Below are 22,679 nucleotides of genomic sequence, written 5' to 3'. Positions count from 1 at the left end.
CCAGGGAGACTCTGGGAGACAGATGGACCAGGAAGTGGACTTTGGCTCCTTATGATCTGTCCCTCCTGGCTCCCCGAATGTCCCTGTCTTTACACTCTAGCACTTCCTCCTTCTCTTTTTTTAATGGTTACTAACTTAGTTACTATGTGCCAGGCATCGTACTAAGCACTGGGGTAGTTATAAGCTAATCAAGTTGGACATAGTCCATGTCCCTCTTGAGGCTTCTGCTCTTAATCCCCATTTTCCAGATGAGGGAACTGAGGTCCAGACAAGTCAAGTAACTTGCCCAAGATCACCCAGCAGTACCCGGTGGAGCCAGGATTAGAGGCAGGTCCTTCTGATTCCCTGGCCTGAGATCTATCCATTAGGCTATGCTGCTTCTCACTCTTCCCTAGAGGTAGTTAAACATACGCCCAATTCTTACCCACCTAGAAAGGCATAAGGGGATGGTCTAGATGGGAATGTGTCTACTGACTCTGTTCTATTGTACTCTCCCAAGTGCTTTGTACAGTGCTCTGCACACAGTGAGTGCTCAATAAATACCATTGTTTAATGGTTTCTCTAAAGGCTCTTTCCAGTTCCCTGCTTCAGTGTTCCTTAATAAGACGCACTCCCCCCTTCTCCCATAGACATACAAAATTGCCTTCCCAGAGGCCGAGCACAAGACCCCTGAACATAAGCATGTGACTGAGTCAGGTCAATCAGCTCCGATGGTTCGGCCAAGCGGTGCCCTCAATTCCAGCTCTCTGAAGACCAATACTGTCCGCCAATTATGACTAACGGGAGGAAATGGTGGCACAAACTCTCCATTCAGGCCGCTGACCCCTGCCCCAGTTTTCATTTCTTTTGTGTTTGGCAACATCAAATTAGCTTTGGCCAAGCAAAAACTGTTTTCACAAAGCCTCAAATGAAAAACCCAGAGCCAAGAAGAGCTGAGATTCCAACACGCTTGCAAACTTTCCAGGAAAAGGGCCATCTTCTCCCACTCCCTTCTGTGTCAACCTGATTTACTCCCTTTATTTATCCCCCCTCCCACCTACACAGCTCTTATGTATAAAGCTGTAATTTTATTTACAAATATTTAATTTTAAGATTTAGTATTTACCTTATAAATATTTATCCCCCTAGATAGTAAGCTCATTGTGGGCAGGGAATCTATCTGTTTATTGTTATATTGTACTCTCCCAAGCACTTAGTACAGTGCTCTGCACACACTAAGCACTCAAAAAATACTATTGAATGAATGAATGAAAATAAATGAATGGTTCAGCATACAGTACGTTTTTGCCCGGGACAGAGGTTTGCACATGGTATGTATATGTCCGGAACAGAACTCTGCATATGGTATGTATCTGTCCGGGACAGAGGTCTGTATACAGTCTGTATCTGTCTGGGATAGAACTCTGCACATGATCTGTACCTGTCCAGGACAGAAATCTGCACACAGTCTGTACCCAACCAGGACAAGACTTTGCACAAAATAGGCAATGATGATGATGATGATGGTGGCAACAGTGACAAACAGAAGGGACACTTTTGGGTCTCTGCTTTGTAGTAACAGGAGCTGCTGCCAAATGAGGGCCAAGTGGGTGACCATTTCACCTCGCCCAATTAGAGCAGAGTTAGGGAACAGGTGAGAAGCCTGGCCCTGCCTAACCCCTCCACCCCCTGCAGGTCCCGTCTCCCTGCCCTCCCACCTCCTCAACCCACTCAGCGCAGTACCTGGTGGCCAGCAGGGGGCACGTGTGGACCGGGCTGAGCCAGGCCTCCTTGATTCGTGGCATGCTCTGGAACAGCAGCAGGTCTTTCTCAGTGACAACGATGAGGGCCGGCTTCCACGGCTTCTCCTCGTCTCCTGGTGCCTGCCACAGACCAAGGGTGGCCCTGAAACCCCACCTGCAGGCTGGGAAGGCGGCGGGAGTCCAGGCCAGCAGCAACCAATCAATCAATCAATCGTATTTACTGAGTGCTTACTCTGTGCACAGTACTGGGCCAAGTGCTTGGGAGAGTAATTATTATTATAATAATATTGATATTTGTTAAGCGCTTACTATGTGCTGAGCACTGTTCTAAGTGCTGGGGTACAGGGTAAGCAGAGTAAGTACTGTGTGCCAGGGACTGTCCTAAATGCTGGGGAAGATAAAAGGTAATTGGGTTGGATGCAGTCCCTGTCCCACATGAGGCTCACAGTCTTAATCCCCATTTTACAGATGAGGTAACTGAGGCACCGAGAAGTTAAGTGACTTGCCCAAAGTCACACAGCTGACAGGTGGCAGAGCCGGGATTCAAACCCATGACCACTGACTCCTAAGCCCGTGCTCTTTCCACTGAGCCACGCTGAGTACAATACAACAATATAACAGACACTTTCCCTGCTCACCTTATTAGTTTGTGCCTACCCCAGCGCTTGGTAGAAGAGTTGGCACACAGTGAGCACTTAAAAAAACCCAAAAAAGTCGCTTCACTTCTCTGTGCCTCAGTTACCTCATCTGTAAAATGGGGAATAAGTCTGGGAGCCCCATGTGGGACAGGGGCTGCATCCAACCCAATTACCTTTTATCTTCCCCAGCATTTAGGACAGTGCCTGGCACATAGTAAGTGCTTAACAGATACCATAAAAAATAAGTAGAGAACACATTCAGAAGTACTGTGAGTGGACAAGCTGACCAGGGATGGTCAAGCTCAATCAGGGAAGGCTACCTGGAGGAGTAGGATTCCCATATAAGCCCAGAAGATGGGGAGGGCTATGGTCTGACAAGCTTGAGGTAAGGTGGGAGTTTTGGGCAGGGGTGAAGGGTGTGATCCTGGGGTTAGAGGTGGGAGACACATGAGCAAGGTCGTGGCCAGCAAAAGGCACCTGCCCCGGCTCTGGCCTGGGAGACCAGCCTGGGGAGAAAGAAGGCAGCCTCACTGCCCCACATGTGGAAAGAGCTCTAGCAGACCTCAAACAGGTCTGAGGCAGGAAGTGGTTTTAGCAGTGGGTGTCCCTCCCCTCCAGCCCACCAGCCCAGTCTGGAATCTTGGTTCCACAGGGCATGAAGTCTCTTGGCGGGAAATTCAGCACTGGGGCCTCTGGGCCTCTTAGGCTGGACTCTAATGGAATCAACCATTACAAGCAGCAGGGGGAAGCCGTGTGGCCTAGTTGAGAGAGCACCAGCTGGGCTGTGGGCACCTGGGTTCTAATCCCTTTTCCACCACTTGGTTGATGGATGACCTTGGGCAGGTACTTCACATCTCTGGGCCTCAGTTCCTTCTCTGTAAAATGGGGATTAAGACTGTGAGCCCCATGTGGGTCAGGAACCATGTCCAACCTAATTAGCTTGGTTCATTCATTCATTCAATAGTATTTATTGAGCGCTTACTACATGCAGAGCACTGTACTAAGAGCTTGGAACGTACAATTCGGCAACAGATAGAAACAATCCCTGCCCAATGACGGCTCACAGTCTAATCGGGGGAGACTGAAGAGCAAAACAGAACAAAACTAAAACAAGATATTATCACGATAAATAGAATCAAGGGGATTTACACCTCGTTAACAAAATAAATAGGGAAATAAATAATATATACAAATGAGCATAGTGCTGAGGGCAAGGGGGGAGGGGGAGGCGCAGAGGGTGGGGTGGGCAGGGGAGGGGAGGGGAAGCAGAAGGAAAGGGGGCTCAGCTGAGGGGAAGGGAAGGGGGAGGAGCAGAGGGTAGAGGGGGAGCAGAGGGAAAAGAGGTGAGCTCAGTCTGGGACAGCCTCTTGGAGGTGAGCTCTCAGTAGGGCTTTGAAGAGGGGAACAGAGTTAGTTTGGCGGACATGAGGAGGGAAGGAATTCCAGGATAGCAGTAGGACGTGGGCCTGGGGTCAACGGCCGGACAGGCACGAACGAGGGACCATGAGGAAGTTAGCAGCAGAGAAGCGAAGTGAACAGGGTGGGCAGGAGAAAGAGAGAAGGGAGGTGAGGTAGGAGGGGGCAAGGTGATGGAGAGCTTTGAAGCCAAGAGTGAGGAGTTTTTCTTTCGTGCGAAGGTTGATAGGCAACCACTCTACTCCAGTGCTTAGAGTCAAAGGAGGAGGGCATAGCACTGAATCCCCATTTTCTAGTTGAGGAAACTGAGGCACAGGGAAGTGAAGTAACTTGCCCAAGGACACACAGCAGACACATGGCAGAGCTGGGATAAGAACCCAGGTCCTCTGACTTCCAGGCCTGTGCTCTTTCCACTGAGACATGCTGCTTCTCATAATAATCTCGATGATGGCATTTATTAAGCACTTCATATGGTACAGGGACCAAACTCTAGCAATGAAACATATAAGACACAGTCCCAACTGGAGCTCACAATCTAAGAGGGAGGGAAGGAGAGCAGGCATCTTGCCCCCATTTTACAGCTGTGACTGAGGCCCAGAGAGGTGCAGGGACTTGCCCCAAGTTGCAGAACAGGCCAGTGGCAGAGCTGGGACTAAAAACCAGGGTCTCCTGAGTCCTAATCGTGCTGCTTTGTTGGTCTCCCCATATGTCCTGAGGTTAGAAAAATAGATCTTCACTCTGCCCTTGTTACGACTGCCCAGAGAAGCAGTGCCACTTAGTGGAAAGAGCACAGGCCTGGAAGGCAGATGTGGGACCTTGAGCAAGTTACTTCACTTCTCTGGGACTCAGTTCTCTCATCTACAAAATGGGGATTCAATACCTCTCCTCCCTCCTACTTAAACTGTGAGCCCCACAGGAGACCTGATTATCTTGTATATACCCCAGCAATTAGTACAGTGCTTGTCACATAGTAAGCACTTAACAAATACGACAATATTTGATAATTATTATATATTATGAATAATAATAATCCTAGCTCCGCCAACTGCTTGCTGTGTGACCTTGGGCAAGTCATTTAACTTCTCTATGCCTCAATTTCCCCAACTGTAAAATGAGGACACCCGTTTCTCTCTCCTGCTTAGACTGTGAGCCTCATGCAGGACCGGAACTGTGTACAACCTGACTTGAATCTACTCCAACACCTAGAATCGGGCATGGGTTATAATATGTCTGTTATATTGTTAAGGTGCCTTCTCCCAAGTGCTTAGTACAGTGTCCTGCCTCCAGTAAATGCTCAAAAAATACAATTGATTGACTGACACATAGTAAGTGCTTAACAAATTCCAGAAACCAAAGGTTTTGGTGTCAATCCATCAGTATGCTTTGGAAACCCCTGCCTCAGGAAGAGTCTGTTAGCCCCTAATGGGCCAGGGACTATGTCTGACCTAATTAACATGTACCTACCCCAGCGCTTAGAACAGTATTTGACACACAGAAAGCGTTAAAAAAAAAAAAGCACGTGCTCATGGGCCTCAGAAGCTGGAAAAATGACTGCCAAGTGAGACTCTGCTGTCAACGTGCCGGGTGGTGGCGTGACTGGGTGGGGTTCTTCCAGGAGGGAGTGCTCTCTCCCCGCAGCCATCCTCAGCCATGCTGGACTGTTCCCCAGGGCCGCTAGGGGTGGGACAGGCAGCCCAGCCTGGCCCTGGGCAGACACGCTCCCATGGAAGAGAACCGGGCACCCTCCGGCCACCGGCAGATTGGCCAGTTCTGCCGTATGGGAACCTCCCTGCTCGTCTGCTGACTCCCTAGCAGAGCCTTGGGGTTCAGGAGAACAGTGGTGGTGGTGGTAGCAGCAGTAGCAGTGGCGGAGAAAGGCCTGAACTTGCTTCCTGACAAAAGAATGGCGTTGCTTTTCTTTCTTTTTTTTTAAAAGGTATTTGTTAAGCTCTTACTATGTGCCAGGCACTGTTCTAAGTGATGAGGCAGACACAAGCTAATCAGGTTGGACACTGTCCCTGTCCCACATGGGGCTCACAGTCTTACTCCCCATTTTACAGATGAGGGAACTGAGGCAAGAAGTGAAGTGACTTGCCCACGTTCACATAACAGACAAGAGCAGGAGACAGGATTAGAACCCAGGTCCTTCTGAATCTCAGGCCCAAGTTCTAGCCACGAGACCACGCTGCTTCATCCCAGAGGGAAAAATCACCCCTTCCCTCACTCTGTCTCTGAATGCATTTACACACGTGTGCTCCCGATTATAAAGTAGCTTACTGTGGGTAGGGAACGGGTCTACAAACTCTGATGTACTGTCCTCTCCTGAGTGTTTAGTACATATCCTAAGCACATGATAAATACCACTGATGAATTTACTGACTATATACTGTCTCTCTAGACTGGAAGCTCAATGTGGGAAGGGGGTGTGTCTACCAACTCTATTCTACTGGACTATCCCACTTGCTTTGTCCAGTGCTCTGCACATAGTAAGCACCAATAAATATCAACTGATGGACTGATTATACAGATTGTCCCTCTAGACTGTAACCCCTTTGTGGGCAAGGAATGGGTCGACCAACTCTGTTGTGGTGTATTCTCCCAAGTCTTTAGTACAGTGCTCTTTACGGGGTAAGTGTTCCATAAATACCACTGATTGATAGACTGATTCTTGAGGAAAGGTACTGAAGTCCCATTTTACAGATAAGGAAGCTGAGGCCCAGAGAAGTGAAGTGACTTGCCCAAAGTAGGCAGGTGGCTGGAACCGGCATCAGAACCCTGGTCCTCTGACTCCCAGGCCTGGGCTCTTTCCATTAGGCCACACTGCTGCTACAGATACCTAACAATAACAATGGCAGTTGTTAGGCGCTTACTATGTTTACTCTGTGCCAACCACTGTGCTAAGCGCTTGGGTCCCCACAGGCTCATCAGAAGGGAGCCAGGCCCTGACCAACTGGGACCATGTCACTGTGGGTTTCCAGCCAATGTTCCTGGCCTCCATCATGTTCCCACTGTCTTTCCGGGTCAATAGTTAGACAGCTGCTCATAAAAACACCCATCTCCTGGGACACTCTCAGAGATGAGCACATCATTTTTTCTTCTTCACTTTCCTTTGGGGGGTGGGTGACCTCTTCTGTACTCCCCTTGCTGGACTCAGTAACCTTTGGACATTTGATATTTGTCCCACCCCCAACTCCACATCACTTATATACATTTCTTTAAATTATGTATCATCAATTACTTATTTATTCATATTAATGTCTGTCTCCCTCTCTGAAGTGTAAACTCACTGTGGGCAGGGGACGTGTCCGCTAATTCTGTTGTACTGTGCTCTCCCAACTGCTTGGTACAATGCTCTGCACTTATAATAAAAATGATAATAAAACTGGCATCTGTTAAGCCATCTGTGCCAGCCATTGTACTAAATGCTGGATGGATACAAGCAAGTCAGGTTGGACGCAGTCCTTTTCCCACGAGGGGCTCACAGTCTCAATCCCCATTTTACAGGTGAGGTAACTGAGGCAGAGAGAAGTGACTTACCCAAGGTCACACAGTAGACAAGTGGTGGAGTTAGGATTAGAATCCATGACCTTCTGATTCCCAGGCCCATGGCTCCATCCATTACGCCATTCTGCTTCCTCATAGTAAGTGTTCAATAAATATGACTCACTGATTGATGGTGCATTCATTCATTCATTCAATACTATTTAATGAGCTCTTACTATGTGCAGAGCACTGTACTAAGGGCTTGAAATGTACAATTCAGCAACAGATTGAGACAATCCCTGCCCAGTAACGGACTCACAGTCTAAAGAGAGGGTGGGAGGAGTCTGAGGCTCGGAGTCAGAGGGCCTGGGTACAGATCTCAATTCCACCACTTACCTGCTCTTCCCTCATTTGTAAAATGGAGGTTCAATTCCTGTTCTTCCTCTTAGTTACACTATAAGCCCCATGTGGGACAGTGACTGAGTTTGACCTAATTAACTTTTTTTCTCCCAATACTATTTGTTAAGCGCCTATTGTGCGTCCCACATTCTTCTAAGCATTAGGGTAGACATGAGTTAATTAGGCTTGGACACAGTCCCTGTCTCACAAGGGGATCAAAATCTAAGTAGGAGGGAGAACAGGAGAACCAAGATACAAAGTGAAGTGACTTACCCAAGGTCACACAGCAAGCAATTGGCAGAGCCAGAATTAGAACCCAGGTCCTCTGACTCCCAGACCCCTGCTCTTTCCACTAGGCCATGCCTTCAACTTGTATCTAGCACAGTGTTTGGCACTTTTTTTTAATGGTATTTGTTAAGCACTTATTCATTCAATAGTATTTATTGAGCGCTTACTATGTGCAGAGCACTGTACTAAGTGCTTGGAATGTACAATTTGGCAACAGGTAGAGACAATCCCTGCCCACTGACGGGCTTACAGTCTAATCAGGGGAGACAGACAAAAACAGTAGCAATAAATAGAATCAAGGGGATGTACACCTCATTAACAAAATAAATAGGCTAATAAAAATATATACAAATGAGCAGATATGCACAGTGCTGAGGGCAAGGGAGAGGGGGAGGAGCAGAGGGAAAGGGGGGAAAAGAGGGCTTAGCTGAGGGGAAGTCAAGTGGGTGGGCAGAGAGGCAGCAGAGGGAACAGAGGGAAAAGGGGAAGCTCAGTCTCAGTCTGATTTCCACTTACTATGTGCCTGGCACTGTAGTAAGCACTGGGATAGATACAAGCCATATGGGGATCACAGTCTTAATCCCCATTTTACACTTACTAAGTACTTAAATGTAACAAATATTACTCCTCCCTGGGGTCATACACCCTCAACTCCTTTCTCAGTTTCTGCAAAACCAGTGGCCTCTACTCCATCCTAATCCTCCTTGACCTTTCTTTTGTCTTCGGCACTGTGGCCACCTTCTTTTCCTGGAAACATTATCCAACCTTGGTTTCACTGACACTGCCTTCCTCCTCAGGGTCCCTCCCTCCTCAGCGGGCCATGACTTGGGCATGGATTTGCAACCAGACAGTCTCTGGTTTCTAGTCTCTGCCTCCTGAATAGGCCCAAGGTAAAAATGACCAACTGTCCACCGGTAGCCTTTCACACATTGGGTTGCTGGCCCTCAGTGTGTCTTCCACTGACCTGCCCAGAGAGGGGAGTCCCCAGGCAAGAACCCCAGCCCCCTGACATCCGCAAGACTGGAAACTCCTTATGGGCAGGGAATGTGTCTACCAACACTTCCATATTGTCTTCTCAAAGCATTTAGCACAGTGCTCTGCACACATTAAGTACTCAGTCAATGCCACTGATGGATTGGTGTGCAACTGCTTTGAGGAATAAGCTCTTTTTGGGCAGGGAACGGGCCTACTTACTCTGTTGTGTTGTATTCTCCCAAGCATTTAGTCCAGTGTTTTGCACACAGTAAGCGCTCAATAAATACCCCTGATTGTCCAAACCGAAGTGATTGTGTGCTGGCCCAAACAGGTGCTGGCTGAAGGATGACAGGAAAATCCTTCCACTCCCACTATGTCTTAATGTCTGTCGCGGGGAGGACATTCCTGGCAGAGAAGCCAAGGTGCCCGAGTCTCCCCTCGCTATGCTCTCTTAAAAATGGTAAGCGTGCCAGGTGCACAAACTTCAAAAATCCAAGGTCAAATATTGGCACCAGTCTCAGGTCACAAAAGCATGGGGCAGCAACCTGACCCAGGAAGCCCTGGGCAGTGGTCTTGTTCATTCATTCATTCAATCATATTTACTGAGCGCTTACTGTGTGGAGAGTACTGTCCTAAGAGCACATTCCTTGCCCATAATGAGCTTACAGTCTAGAGAGGGATTATTGCAGGCTGAACAAGACTGACACCCACAAGCCGGGCACAGAGGTGGCTCTGCTCCATCCCTGACACTGCCAGGCTTGGGTTTGGTTGGGGCAGGATGGGGAAATCAAACAGCTGGCAGCCAAACCTGGCCCCGAGTACTGGGAGTCCTGCTCCTCAGCTGCCTGGTCTAGCCTGGCTGGGAGTGATAGTTTAACCTCAAAAGAAGCAGTGTGGCCTAGTGGATAGAATCCAGGCCTGTGAGTCAGAAGGACCTGGGTTCTAATTCTGGTTTTGCAATTTGTCTGCTGTGGGACTTTGGGGTAAGTTACTTGACTTCTCTGGGCCTCAGTTACCTTATCTGGAAAATGTAAAGTAAGGGTGTGAGCCCCATGTGAGACAGGAACTGTGTCCAAGCTGATTATCTTATATCTATCTATCCCAGTGCTCAGTACAGTGCTTGACGCATAGAAAGAACCTAGCAGATATCATTATTATTATTAAGAGAGAGCAGCATGACTTAGTGGGTAGAGCATGGGCCTGAGAGCCAGATGACTGAGAGCTCACCTCCTCCAGGAGGCCTTCCCAGACTGAGCCCTCCTTTTCCCTTTGCTCCTCCTCCCCTCCCCACTGCCCCTACTACTCCCTCCCTCTGCTGTACCCCCTTCCCCTCCTCAAAGCATTTGTATATATTTGTACATATTTAATGCTCCATTTATCGTATTAATGATGTGCATGTATCTATGGTTCTATTTATCTATTTTGATGGTAGTGATGCCTGTCTACTTGTTTTGTTTTATTGTCTGCCTTCCCCTTCCAGAGGAAGAGCCCGCTGTTGGGTAGGGATTGTCTCTATTGCTCAATTGTACTTCCCAAGTGCTTAGTACAGTGAGTACAAGTGTTCAATAAATACGACTGAATGAATGATCTGGGTTCTCAGCTCTACTGCATGCCTCTGTGACCTTGGGCAAGTCATTTCAATTCTCTGGGCCTCAGTTCCCTCAACTGTCAAGTGAATATTCAATACCTGTTCTCCCTCTACTTTAGATGGTGAGCCCCTGTGGAACAGGGACTGTGTCTGACCTAATTAACTTGTACTTACCCCAGCACTTAGAACAGTGTTTGACACATAGTAAGCACCTACCAATTATCATAAAAAAAGGTTACAATTCAGGTGATTCTCCCATGGTCCACTGGAAAGGGAGGGGACAGGACCAGTTGTGACCAACAAAACCCAACAAAGCTCATGACCCACAGAGCACGTAGATACATACACACACACACACACACACACACACATTCATTCATTCATTCATTCGTGTTTATTGGCACTTACTGTGCGTGGAGAACTTTACTACATGCTTGGGAGAGTACAATACAACAGTAAAGAGACCCATTCCCTGCCTACAATGAGCTTACATTCTAGAGATACACACACACACACACACACACGAATGGATGCACACACTCCTGCACCCCATCACTAGCCTTTTTGCCAGGAAACAGGGTGGGTGGACCTGCTTTCCTCAGCCCAGTCCAGCCCCATATCTTCACAGGACCACAGGCAAGCAGCAGCATGGACCAAGAGTCTCCTGGAGCAGAGACCAGTGGTGGACATGTGGAGGAGAGGAGGCACCGGTCTTACCTTGACCGCCAGCCAGCCGAGGTGGCGGATCTCCCGGCCCCCTGCAATGCCTGTCTTTCCCAGCTGCTCCTGGACCTCCGCGGCCACCTTGGGGATCAGGCTGCTGGCACTGGCGTGGATGGCGCTGAACCACGCCTGGGCCGAGGCTGAGTCAGGGGCCCGCAGGATCACGCTGTGCCGGCCATCTGGAGAGCGGATCTCCAGCTGCCTAGAGGATGGAGGGGAGAACTTTAGTCTGCCGGGGCGCTCTACACCAATGCAGATGCCTTACAATAGCAGACAGCAATTATGGTATTTGTTGAGTGCTTACTATATGCCAGGCATTGTTCTAAGTGTTGGGGTAGATATAAGCTAATTGGGTTGGACACAGTCCCTGTCATGCATAGGGCTCAATCTTCATCGCCATTTTACAGATGAGGGAACTGAGGTAGAGAGAAGTGAAGTGACTTGCCCAGGTCACCCAGAAAACAAGTGGTGGAGCCGGGATTAGAACCCAGGTCCTCTGACTTCCAGCCTCTTGATCTAACCACTAGACAACAGTGCCTCACCTATGTCAGTCAGTGACTCAATCATATTTATGGAGTGCTTGCTGTGTGCAGAGCACTGAACTAAGCACTTAGGGCGAGTACACTATGACACTATAACAGATACATTCCCTGCCCACAGTAAGCTTAGAGTCTAGAAGAGGAGGCAGACATCAATATAAATAAATAAACAAATTACAGACCTGTACATAAGTGCTGTGGGGTCTAAACAGGGGATGAGTAAAGGGAGCAAGTCAGGACGACACAGAAGGGAGTAGAAGAGGAAGTGAAGCAGGACTTGGTTTAAGAAGCCACTCCACTTCTGCTTTTCTAATTAATCGTGACCCTAACAATCTTTCCAAAGGTTTGGAATTGCTTGAGTGTTTCATTCATTACATTTTCTTCTGGTGACATAATTACAACAGTGGTGGAATCTGAGAGGAGTCTTGGGAATCTTCATTCCCCTGTTTGTCAAGGGACAGGAAAGATTTTTGCCAGAGGTAAGAAAAAGGGCTGGTTATAATTACCTCATTGATAATATTAATAATAATAACTGTGGTGTTTGTTAAGCACTTACTATATACAAAGCATTGTACTAAACACTGGGGTAGAGTCAAGATAATTAGGTTGGACACAGTCCCCATCCCACATAGGGCTCATATCTAAGAGGGAGAGAGAACAGGTATTGAATCCCCATTTTACAGGTGAGAAAACTGGGCACAGAGTGGCTGGAGAATCACCCTCCCTTGCATCACCTGCATGGGCAGAAGGAAATGCAAGACAATAAAGCAGGCGAGAGAACGGGGCTGATGAGTTGGATGGGAGAGTTGTCCAGGACCTAGGTTCTATTCTCACTCCACCAACTGTCTGTAGACCTTGGGCAAGTCACTTCACTTCTCTGTGTTGCAGTGACCTCCTCTGTAAAATGGGATGAAGACTATGAGCCCCACTGGGACATGGACTGTGCCTAACCTGAGTAGGTTGTGTAGCGTGGGTCAGTGGGAAGAGCACGGACCTGGGAGTCAGAGGTGATGGGTTCGAAGTCCCACTCTGCCACTTGTCAGCTGTGTGTCTGTGGGCAAGTCACTTAACTTCTCTGTGCCTCAGTTCCCTCATCTGTAAAATGGGGATGAAGACTGGGAGCCTCACGTGGGACATCCTGATTACCCTGTATCCACCCCAGCGCTTAGAACAGTGCTCTGCACATAATAAGCGCTTAACAAATACCAACATTATTATTATAACCCAGCGCTTAGGACAGTGCCTGGCACATATTAAACACTAAACAAATCCTACAAAAAATGAAAATGAAGGGGCAGGAGTCAAAGCCGAGAAAGAGGAAGACTTCCCCGGGGGAGTGAAAAGTGAGAAGGAAACGGGACAACCTGTGCATAACCTTGAGGACCCCCATACTTAGAGGATGGAAGGCAGAGGAGGGGCCGGCGAAGAGAAGGAGAAGAAGAGGCCAGAGGGGTAAGAGGTTATGGAGATGACTGCATGGCACTGCTCAGCATCCCACCTGTTCGCAGAGCTCCATTCTGGCAATCAAGCAATCAGTGGTATTTACTGAGTGCTTACTGGGTGCAGAGCACAGTACTAAGTGTTTGGGAGAGTTCTATAGAACAGAGATGGCATACACACTTCCCGCCCTCAAGGAGCTGAGACTAGAGGGACAGTCTGTAGTCAAACTATCAATTACTGGTACTTATTGAGCACTTACTGTGTACAGAGCACTGAACTATGCACTTGAGAAGGTACCAATAACAGAGTTGGCAGGCATATTCCCTTGTATTTACCCCACCTGCAGCCCTTCTATCCTTAGACTCGGACATCTCCTTCATCAGTACTTTTTTAATGCATGTCTCCCCTTCTAGATTGTAAACTCACTGTGGGCAAGGATAGTGCCTATCTGTACTCTGTTGTATTATTCTCTCCCAAGTGCTTAGTTCAGGGCTCGGCACATAGTAAATGCTCAACAAAGACTACTGACTGATAGATTGATTATTAATGTCTGTCTTCCCCTCTAGACTGCAAGCTCTTTGTGGGCAGGGAATGGGTTCACCAACTTATACCTGAAATGAAAATGAGTTGAAATGGGCTCTGGAGCCCAAGATGGAGCTCAACCAGGTGGCTCCTGCCTCATGCCAGGGAGCAATCAGCGGGTCCTGGGGTAGGGCAGGTGAGAGGGGAGAGGGGTGTAGGGTGGAGCACAAGACTCTTGGGAAGGAAGCAAGGATGGTCCATGCCTGAGAAGGGACTGGGGGGCTGGGGAACCATCCAAGAAGGCAAGAAACTCCTGGTGCCAGGGCTGAAGGGCAGGTGGTGCCTGGGACAAACCGAGCAAGCAGCAGGTGGGAGAGCAGATGCTGGCTCCAGGTGGGCAGGGCAGGGTAAGAGCACTGACCCAGGACTAGGGCGGCAGAGCAATCTCCCGTGTCTTGGAGAGGGGAAGAATCAATCAATAGATGGTATTCACTGAGTGCTTACCATGTGCAGACCACTACCCTAAGCACCTGGGAGAGTCCAATATAACCAAGTTGATAGATATGTTCCCTGCTCACAAGGAGCTTACAGTCTAGAAGGACAGTCTATTGTCGATCAACTAATCAGTGGTATTTATTGAGTGCTTACTATGTACACAGCACTGTACTAAGGGATTGACAGAGTACAACACAACAGAGTTAGCAGATACATCTCCTGCCCACACCGAGGTTCCAGTCTAGAGGGATTTACAGTTTCCATCTGAGTGTTCAGGGCAGACCTGGAGTCCGAAGACAGAGTGGAGGTGGGTGGAACAGAAAAGTGAGGAGGATGTGGGAAGGCGCAAAGAGACCAGATGAATAGTAGGTGTGGTCTTCAGGAGGCCTGTGGCCTAAACTCTCCTGCTCTCAGGGTCACAGACGCCTACACTTATGTCTAGGCCAGAAGCTGGGGAATTTCAGCCACCAGGTTGTCTTTTTTTTTTTAATGGTATTTGTTAAGCACTTACTATGTGCCAGGCACTGTTCTGTGCACTAGGGGCTGTGGTAGATACAAGCTTGGACACAGTTCATGTCCCACATGGGGCTCATAGTCTTTATCTCTATTTTACAGATAAGGTAATGGAGGCCCAGGGAAGTGAAGTGACCTGCTCAAGTTAACACAGCAGACAAGTGGGAGAGTCTGGATTAGAACTCAGATCCTTCTGACTCCAAAGCCCAAGCTCTAGCCATTATGCCACACTGCTTCTATTCCCTTCAGCAGAACTGAGGCCTCTGTCAAGGCGTTTTAGGAATCCCACCAGGGGCTTCGCTCAGATTCTACTCTCCCCACCACAGGACTGCCTGCTTGCCTGCAGGAGAAATTAATCGAAAGGTGCCAATTGCCACCAGAATCCACTCTCCAGCCTGCTGGGGTCAAGAAGCAGTGCAGCCTAGTGAACAGAGCCCGGGCCTGGGAGTCAGAGCTCTGCCTCTTGTCTAATAATAATAATAATGTTGGTATTTGTTAAGCGCTTACTACGTGCAGAGCACTGTTCTAAGCGCTGGGGTAGACATAGGGGAATCAGGTTGTCCCACGTGGGGCTCACAGTTAATCCCCATTTTACAGATGAGGTAACTGAGGCACAGAGAAGTGAAGTTACTCGCCCACAGTCACACAGCTGACAAGTGGCAGATCCGGGAGTCGAACTCATGACCTCTGACTTCGAAGCCCAGGCTCTTTTCCACTCAGCCACGCTGCTTCCCACGCTGCTGTCTGCTGGGTGACCTTGGACAAGTCACTTCACTGGGCCTCGGCTACCTTATCAGTTAAATGGGGATGAAGACTGGAAGCTCCTTGTGGGACAGGGACTGTATCCAACCTAATTAGCCTGCATCTACCCCAGTGCTTAGAACAATGCCTGGCACATAGTAAGTGCTTAATCAATCGCATTAAAAAAAAAAAAGGAATCAGATTGGAGTTTTCCAAGACCAGACCAGGGAAAGGTCTGAGAAAGGCAAACTTGCCTCGCTTTCCATTTCATTCTGAAGGCATAGTCTTGGATGTCTTCTATAGTCTTCAACTATAACGGGCTAATGTAAACAGCCAAGATCTCAGCATCTCCCTAGGCCGCTGCCCCAGGGCAGGGATTGTGGCTACCAACTCACTATACTGTGCTCCCTCGAGCATCTAGAACAGTGATCTGCCCATTATAAATGCTCATTAAACAATAACTGTGATATTTGTTACATACTTTGGGCCAAGAGCTGTTACTAAGCTCTGGGATAGACACAGGATCAACAGGTCCCACATGGAGCTCAGTCTAAGTCAGAAGGAGGACAGGAATTGAATCCCCATTTTGCAGATGAAGGAACTGAAGTGAGGTGACTTGCCCAGGGTCAACCAGATCATAGATGGACAAGTGGAGGAGCTGGGATTCAAACACAGGTCCATCTGACTCCAAGGTCCATGCTTTACCCACTAGGCAAGTTGCTTCCCAACCAATAAATGCCACTGATTGATTACCTACTCAGGCAAACGTCTGCTGGTTATGTCAGCACAGCAGATCCCGAGCATTATGCTGTAGTCTCTCCGGTGAGAAATGGATTTTGGTCATACAATTCTGCCTACACTTTGCAATGTGATGCACCCCTGCTGGCCTACTCTTGTTGCACCTACCATCCCAATGGGAGCTCAGCTGACAAGAATGAGAATGCAAGTGGCGGACTCTCAAATTACTAGCCCCATAATAGCTGATTCCTTTGGACAAGTCTTTACCTTCCAAGTCTCTGTGATTGAATCAATCACATTTATTGAGCACTTACTACATGCAGAACACTGTACAACATGCTTAGGAGAGTACAATACTCCCAAGGATGTAGTACAGTGCCCTGCACCTAGTAAACACTCAATAAATATGACTGATTGAAACATCAGAATTAACAGACATATCAGCTGCCCATAATGAGCTTACAGTCTAGCGGGGGACACAGACATTTATAGGAATAAGTCATTTATAATATAATTTAAATATATGTACATAATTACTGTGTATGTACATATTGGCTATGGGGTTGGGGGTGAGGTGAATACCAAGTATCTAAAGGTCAGGGATCCAAGTGCATGGATGACACAAAAGGGAGAGCGAGCTGGGAAAAGTAGGCTTAATTGGGGAAGGCCTCTTGGAGATATGACCTTAATGCTTTGAAGGTGGAGACGCATGGCATATATGGAGGGAGAGGAAGCTCCAGGCTAGTGGAAGGACATGGGATGGGAAAGGGGTCTGCAGCAAGATAGATGAATTCAAGCACAGTGAATAAGCTGGTGCTAGAGGAACAGAGTAGGTGGGCTGGGCTGTAGTAGAAGGGCAGTGAGGGGAGGTAGGAGGGGACAAAGTGATAGAGAGCTTTAAAGCTGATGGTCAGGAGTTTCTGTCTGATGTGGAGGTGGAATGACAACCACTGGAGGCTCTTGAGGAGTGGGGGAACATGGACTGAATGTTTTTGTTGAACGTTTTGTTTTCGATTGAAAAAAGGATGTCTGTTTATGACTGTAAAATCCATCCGTCCATTCATCCATCCAATCTAAGCAAAGATCTGCCTGACTTTTGCAAACTTTAGACTCCCACTGGGTTCCTGAAAGTGCCAACTGCGGGGCACTGAACCTTAAGTCATCAGTCAACCAATTCTTGCTATTTATTGAGTGCTCACTGAGTGCTCACTAAGCGCTTAGAGTCCAATAGAAAAGAGTTGCCAGACACATTCCCTGCCTACAATGAGCTTCCAGTCTAGAGGTTGGCAGAGCATAGAGAAGGCCCTGTGCCTGGCAAGAGAGCTGGGAGAATACACAGTGGGGAGGGATAAACTCCTGGTATTGTGTTTGCCAGAAACGGGAACAAACAACCCTGAGGATCTGAATCAGAAAGTGAAGATGCATTTCACCTGGGGGTTCTATAGATCTAAGATATGTCATTCATTCTGTGAAGGACATGGAAATCAGTGTGTCAGCACCAACAATAGGAATTTGGTTCACTGATTCCACTGAAAGCCAAGCTATTGTTTAAAGAAATACAAAGGGCATAGGTGTTTTCAATCAACACCTTTGATTAGAAATTCTGAGAAGTAGCTTGGCCTAGTGGAAAGAGCTAGGGCCTGGGAATTAGAGAACCTGGGTTCTAATCCCCACTCTGCCATTTCAGGTAGGCTTTTACTTGCAAAACAAAAGATTCATAGATGCTTTGTGAAATTGAATCCAGAAAGTTTCACATGATTTTCCTTACCTATCAACTTCTCCCTTCGCTCTTAACCACCCACTGCCCCAAAGCACTATGCACATCTGTTATTTTATTTATCCCTTTGCTCTTCCCCCAACCCAGTCCCAAAACACTTAGGTACATGCCTGTAACTTTATTTACTTGTATTGATGTCTGTCTCCCCACCCCTAGACTGTGAGCTCACTATGGGCAGGGAGTGTCACTGTTTATTGTTATACTTTCCCAAACACTTAGTACAGTGCTCTGCACATAGTAAATGCTCAATAAATACAATTGAATGAATGAGTGAATAAAATAATGGTAGTATTTGTTAAGCGCTTACTACATGCCAGGCACTCTACTAAGTACTATGGTAGATAAAAGCCAATTAGGTTGGAGACAGTCCCTGTTCCACAAAGGGCTCACAATCTTAATCCCCATTTTATAGATGAGGGAACTGAGGTCCAGAGAAGTGAAGTGACTTGGCCAAGATCAATGGTGGAGCGGGGATTAAAACCCAGGTCTTCTGACACCCAGGCCCATGCTCTAGTCACTATGCCAAGTGATCTTGGGCATCACTGGGCCCCCAATTACTTCATTTGTAAAATAGTGATTAAGATTTTAAGCCCCACGAAGGACATGAACTTGTATCTTCCCCAGTGCATAGTACAGTGCCAGCACATAATGAGTGCTGAACAAATACCATAAAAATAAAATTACACTGACATTAGGCGAATCTGCTGGCAGCTGTTTGAACGTTCTGGTTCACCCTGCTTGGGCATGCCCACGGGCCATACCGAGGCCACCTGTCCCAAACAGAGGGCTCGAGTGGTGCAATGGGCAAGCAGGAGCAGATGCTGTCAGGCACAGAGGGGAGAGGACAGCTATCTCCATGTGTGCCACGAACCTCACTGCTCTGCGTCAGACTCCATCTTCCCTGGGCCACAAGCAGAATAGTGCACAGCTTCAGTGAACAAACCTGAGGGGTGGGGAGAGAGAGAGAGAGAGAATGAAAGAGAGTGGGAGGGAGAAAGGGAGGGCTGTAGAAAAGTGAGAGAGGGAGGAAGAGAGAGGAAGGGGGAGGGAGAGAGGAAAAAGAAAAGAGGGAGGAGAAAAAGGGAGGGGGGAGGGAGAAAGGGAGGGAGGGAAGGAGGGAGAAAAAGGGAGGGAGAGAGGGAGGAAGGAAGAGGGGTGAAAAGTCCCTTCAAATCCAAGAGCCCTGTGCTCAAAACTAGATGGAGCTTGAGCAAGTTCTTGGTGCAGTGTGTGGAGAGAAGACCAAGAGGGCACTGATTTGGGGGCAAGAAAGGCAGGGGAGCAGCTGGCCCCGGCTCTCTCTTCTGCACTGCCCCCTTCTCCAGGCCCCTGGGCTGGCCCCGGTCCTCCCCCCCGGCCGCTGTGGAGCGGCTGGGCTGGTTCAGTGCTCGGCTCTGTCAGCGTGGTGCTCAGGCTAGGGTTGGCAGAAAGCAGCTGTTCCACACATGTTCCAAACAAGAGCCCAGGGGGCCGCCCCTATTTTTAGCCCTCTGAAGTGGTTGCAAAGGTCACAGAAATTCCCCATTCTCGAGCAGCATTGGCTGGTCTCCTCTTTGTCTGTGCTTACCTCCTCTTTCCTCCTCCTCCTCCGTGGGTCCCTCCTGGCTCCCCATCCATGTCCCATCCCCCAGCCCCTGCCCCAACAGCCAGAGCTGCACCTACTGGACTGGAGGAGTTGGGAGAAGCTTGAAAAAGTTAGCCAATGTGCTGGCTTGCTCACTTCGGGCTGAGGGACCTGTGCCTTCCCCAGTTTATTCCAGTACAGTGGCATGAACTCGCTCTCCTGACCCTGTTCGTAGCGGAACCAGAGCTGACCCTGTTGGCAGCAGGGCCAACACTGGATTATTTATTCCATTCACTGTCTCAATTTATTTTTTATGATATTTGTTAAGTGCTTACTCTGTGCCAGATGCTGTACTAAATGCTGGGGAAGGAAGATACAAGTTAGAGTGGACACAGTCCATATCTTTCATGGACTCATATTCTTAATCCCCATTTTACAAATGAGGGAAGTGAAGTAAATTTTTTTGTATGTGTGTGGGATTTGTTAAGCACTTTGTATGTGTCAGACACTACTAAGCACTTAAGTGGATTCAAGCTAATCAGGTTGCACACAGGAATCCCTGTCCCAGGAGACTCACAGTCTTCATCCCCATTTTACAGATGAGGTTGCTGAGACCCAGGGAAATGAAGTGACTTGCCCAGTGTCGCACAGCAGACAAGTGGTGAAGCCGAGATTAGAACCCAGGTCCTCGTGACTCCAAGGCCTGTTCTTTCTGCTAGGCCTTGCTGTTTCTCTGGCTTTGGTCTTCGCCTTTTGCCTTTATTAAGCCTACCCATGCCTTCTGGGATGGCCTCTCCATACAGACATGGTCAGTGGCTGCCTGTCAGCTCCATTGGGTTGTAAACTCTCTGAGGGCAGGAACCCCATGCCCTTCACTTTTGTTGCTGATGCCCCGGGGGCACACAGTACTGGCTTCTCTGAGCAGAGGGGGAATGCTTCACCACTGCTCCATAAATGGGGAGTGAGAGCTTCAAGCCTCAATCTGAAATGGTGGGCTGTGTTTCTAACACCTTTGGCCAGCTAAGGCTTTCCACAGCTCATTCCTTCTTACTTACAGGGATGTTACTTGTGCAAGAGCACTGAACTGAATATCTTAGTGCAGAGAGCTGTTCACATCTGTATTTTACTGTTTTATATTACTCTCTGTCTCCCTCTATAGACTGTCAACTTGTTGTGGGCAGGGAATGTGTCTATCAATTCTGTTGTACTGGACTCTCCCACACGCTTAGTATAATGCCCTGCACACAGTTAGTGCTCAATAAATACCACTGGTTGACTGATTAACTATTGATGTCTATCTCCCTCTGTAGACTGTAAGTTTGCTTTGGGCAGCAAACATGTCTACCAACTCTCTTATATTGCACTCTCCCAAGTGTTTAGTACAGCACTCGGCACAAAAGCAATCAATAAATACAACTGATCAATTAGTTATGAATATCAGCCTCCCCCTCTAGACTCCAAGCTCACTGTGGAAAGAGCACGGGCTTTGGAGTCAGAGGTCATGGGTTCGAATCCCAACTCTGCCACTTGTCAGCTGTGTGACTGTGGGCAAGTCACTTAACTTCTCTGTGCCTCAGTTACCTCATCTGTAAAATGGGGATTAAGACTGTGAGCCCCACGTGGGACAACCTGATTCCCCTGTGTCTGCCCCAGCGCTTAGAACAGTGCTCTGCACATAGTAAGCGCTTAACAAATACCAACTTTATTATTGTGGACAAGGAATGTGTCCACCAACACTGTTGTACTGTATTCTCCCAAGTGCTTAGTACAGTATTCTGTACCCAGTAAGTGCTCAATAAATATGATCAACTGATTGTCCTGGAGGTCTGTAGTGGGCAAAGCGCTGTAACTGGGCACCTTCTGTGAGCCAAGGTCTTGATTGAGCCCTTGGGCGAGGGCTGCAGGAGAGGAGGATAACCGGGCCCTGACCTCACGGAGCTTACGCCCACAGTGGGATCAGTGGGTGCTAAGACAGAGCAGAAGACAGGCAGGCCAAGGCTCGGGGCGAGTAAGGGGAGCCCAGTACCTGTTCTCGGGGTCCGGCTGGGCCACGTTCCGCGTCACGTAGCACATCCGGAGAGGGATGGTCTTCTGGTCTCCTTGGAGGGCAGGAGATGGCAGGCTTGGGGGGTCAGAGGTGGCATTTCCTAACTGCGGCGAGTCCGGTGGGGGTGTCTCCCACCCAATTTCAGACACTGGCGAACCTTTCCGCACATAGGGTGTGGCCTCACGCATGTACTTCACTGCAAAACAAGCGGGAAGACCAAGAGCAATGGGACAAGTGGCTTCACCATCACTGCATCGTTCATCCCCTCTCCCCTGCACCCACTCCCACCTTCACCCAACCCAACTCATGCTTTGAGAACTCCCAACAGGGCATTAGGTTGGGAAGCTCTTAAACCTGAGAGCTGAATCCTGCTGCTCGTTCAAACAGTAGCTTTCTGGGTCACACCCTTTTTAAATGGTATTTGTTAAGTCCTTACTATGTCCCAGGCACTGTACTAAGCACTGGGTTAGATACAAGATAATCAGGTTGGACACAGTCCATGTTCCATGTGGGGCTCACAGTCTTGATTCCCATTTTACAAATGAGGTAACAGGCCCAGAGAAGTGAAGTGATTTGTCCAAGGTCACACAGCAGACAAGTGGTGGAGCTGGTATTACAACCAAGGTCCTTTTGACTTCCAGGCCCATGCTCTATCCATTAGGCCTTGCTGCTGCTTTTCTCTGCTCTCTTGGCACGTTTACACCCTCTGAGAGACAGATTTGCTTTTGTAGAAAGCTCCCTCCTTCTCACTGAAAAACTGTTCAGGCCACATTTCCCCACTCCTCAAGAACCTCCAGTGGTTGCCCATCTACCTCCACATTAAATAGAAAATCCTCACCATTGGCTTTAAAGCACTCAATCCCCTTGCCGCCTCCTACCTCTCCTCACTACTCTCGTACTACAACCCAGCCCAAACACTTCGTTCCCCTTGTCTAATTCACCACCAACCTCTCACCCACGTCCTGCCTCTGGCCTGGAACATCCTCCTTCTGTACCTGCCAGGCCATCACCCTCCACCTCTTCAGAGCCTTTTTAAAAGCACATCTCTAAT

The 22,679-nt window shown here is 48.4% G+C and overlaps 1 protein-coding gene across 5 annotated transcripts in view; it reads right to left on the bottom strand.

Moving 5' to 3' along the window:
* SNTB1 (syntrophin beta 1) overlaps positions 1–22,679 on the bottom strand; it is an 86,667-nt gene that overhangs the window by 15,610 nt on the left and 48,378 nt on the right. For all 5 annotated transcript variants that reach the window (XR_003759066.2, XR_003759067.2, XR_003759064.2 and 2 more), the window contains exons 2-4: positions 21,608–21,824; positions 11,247–11,454; positions 1,723–1,862 (exon numbers count right to left, since the gene is read on the bottom strand). Coding sequence is in view for 1 of the 5 variants with exons in the window: in XM_029064221.2 (XP_028920054.1) it covers positions 1,723–1,862; positions 11,247–11,454; positions 21,608–21,824 (565 nt within the window). In the remaining 4 variants the exon portion in view is untranslated. The remainder of the gene's footprint in view (positions 1–1,722; positions 1,863–11,246; positions 11,455–21,607; positions 21,825–22,679) is intronic.

Source organism: Ornithorhynchus anatinus, chromosome 4 (assembly GCF_004115215.2).
Source record: "Ornithorhynchus anatinus isolate Pmale09 chromosome 4, mOrnAna1.pri.v4, whole genome shotgun sequence".
NCBI lineage: Eukaryota > Metazoa > Chordata > Mammalia > Monotremata > Ornithorhynchidae > Ornithorhynchus > Ornithorhynchus anatinus.
This window is presented reverse-complemented; position numbering and strand designations above follow the sequence as displayed.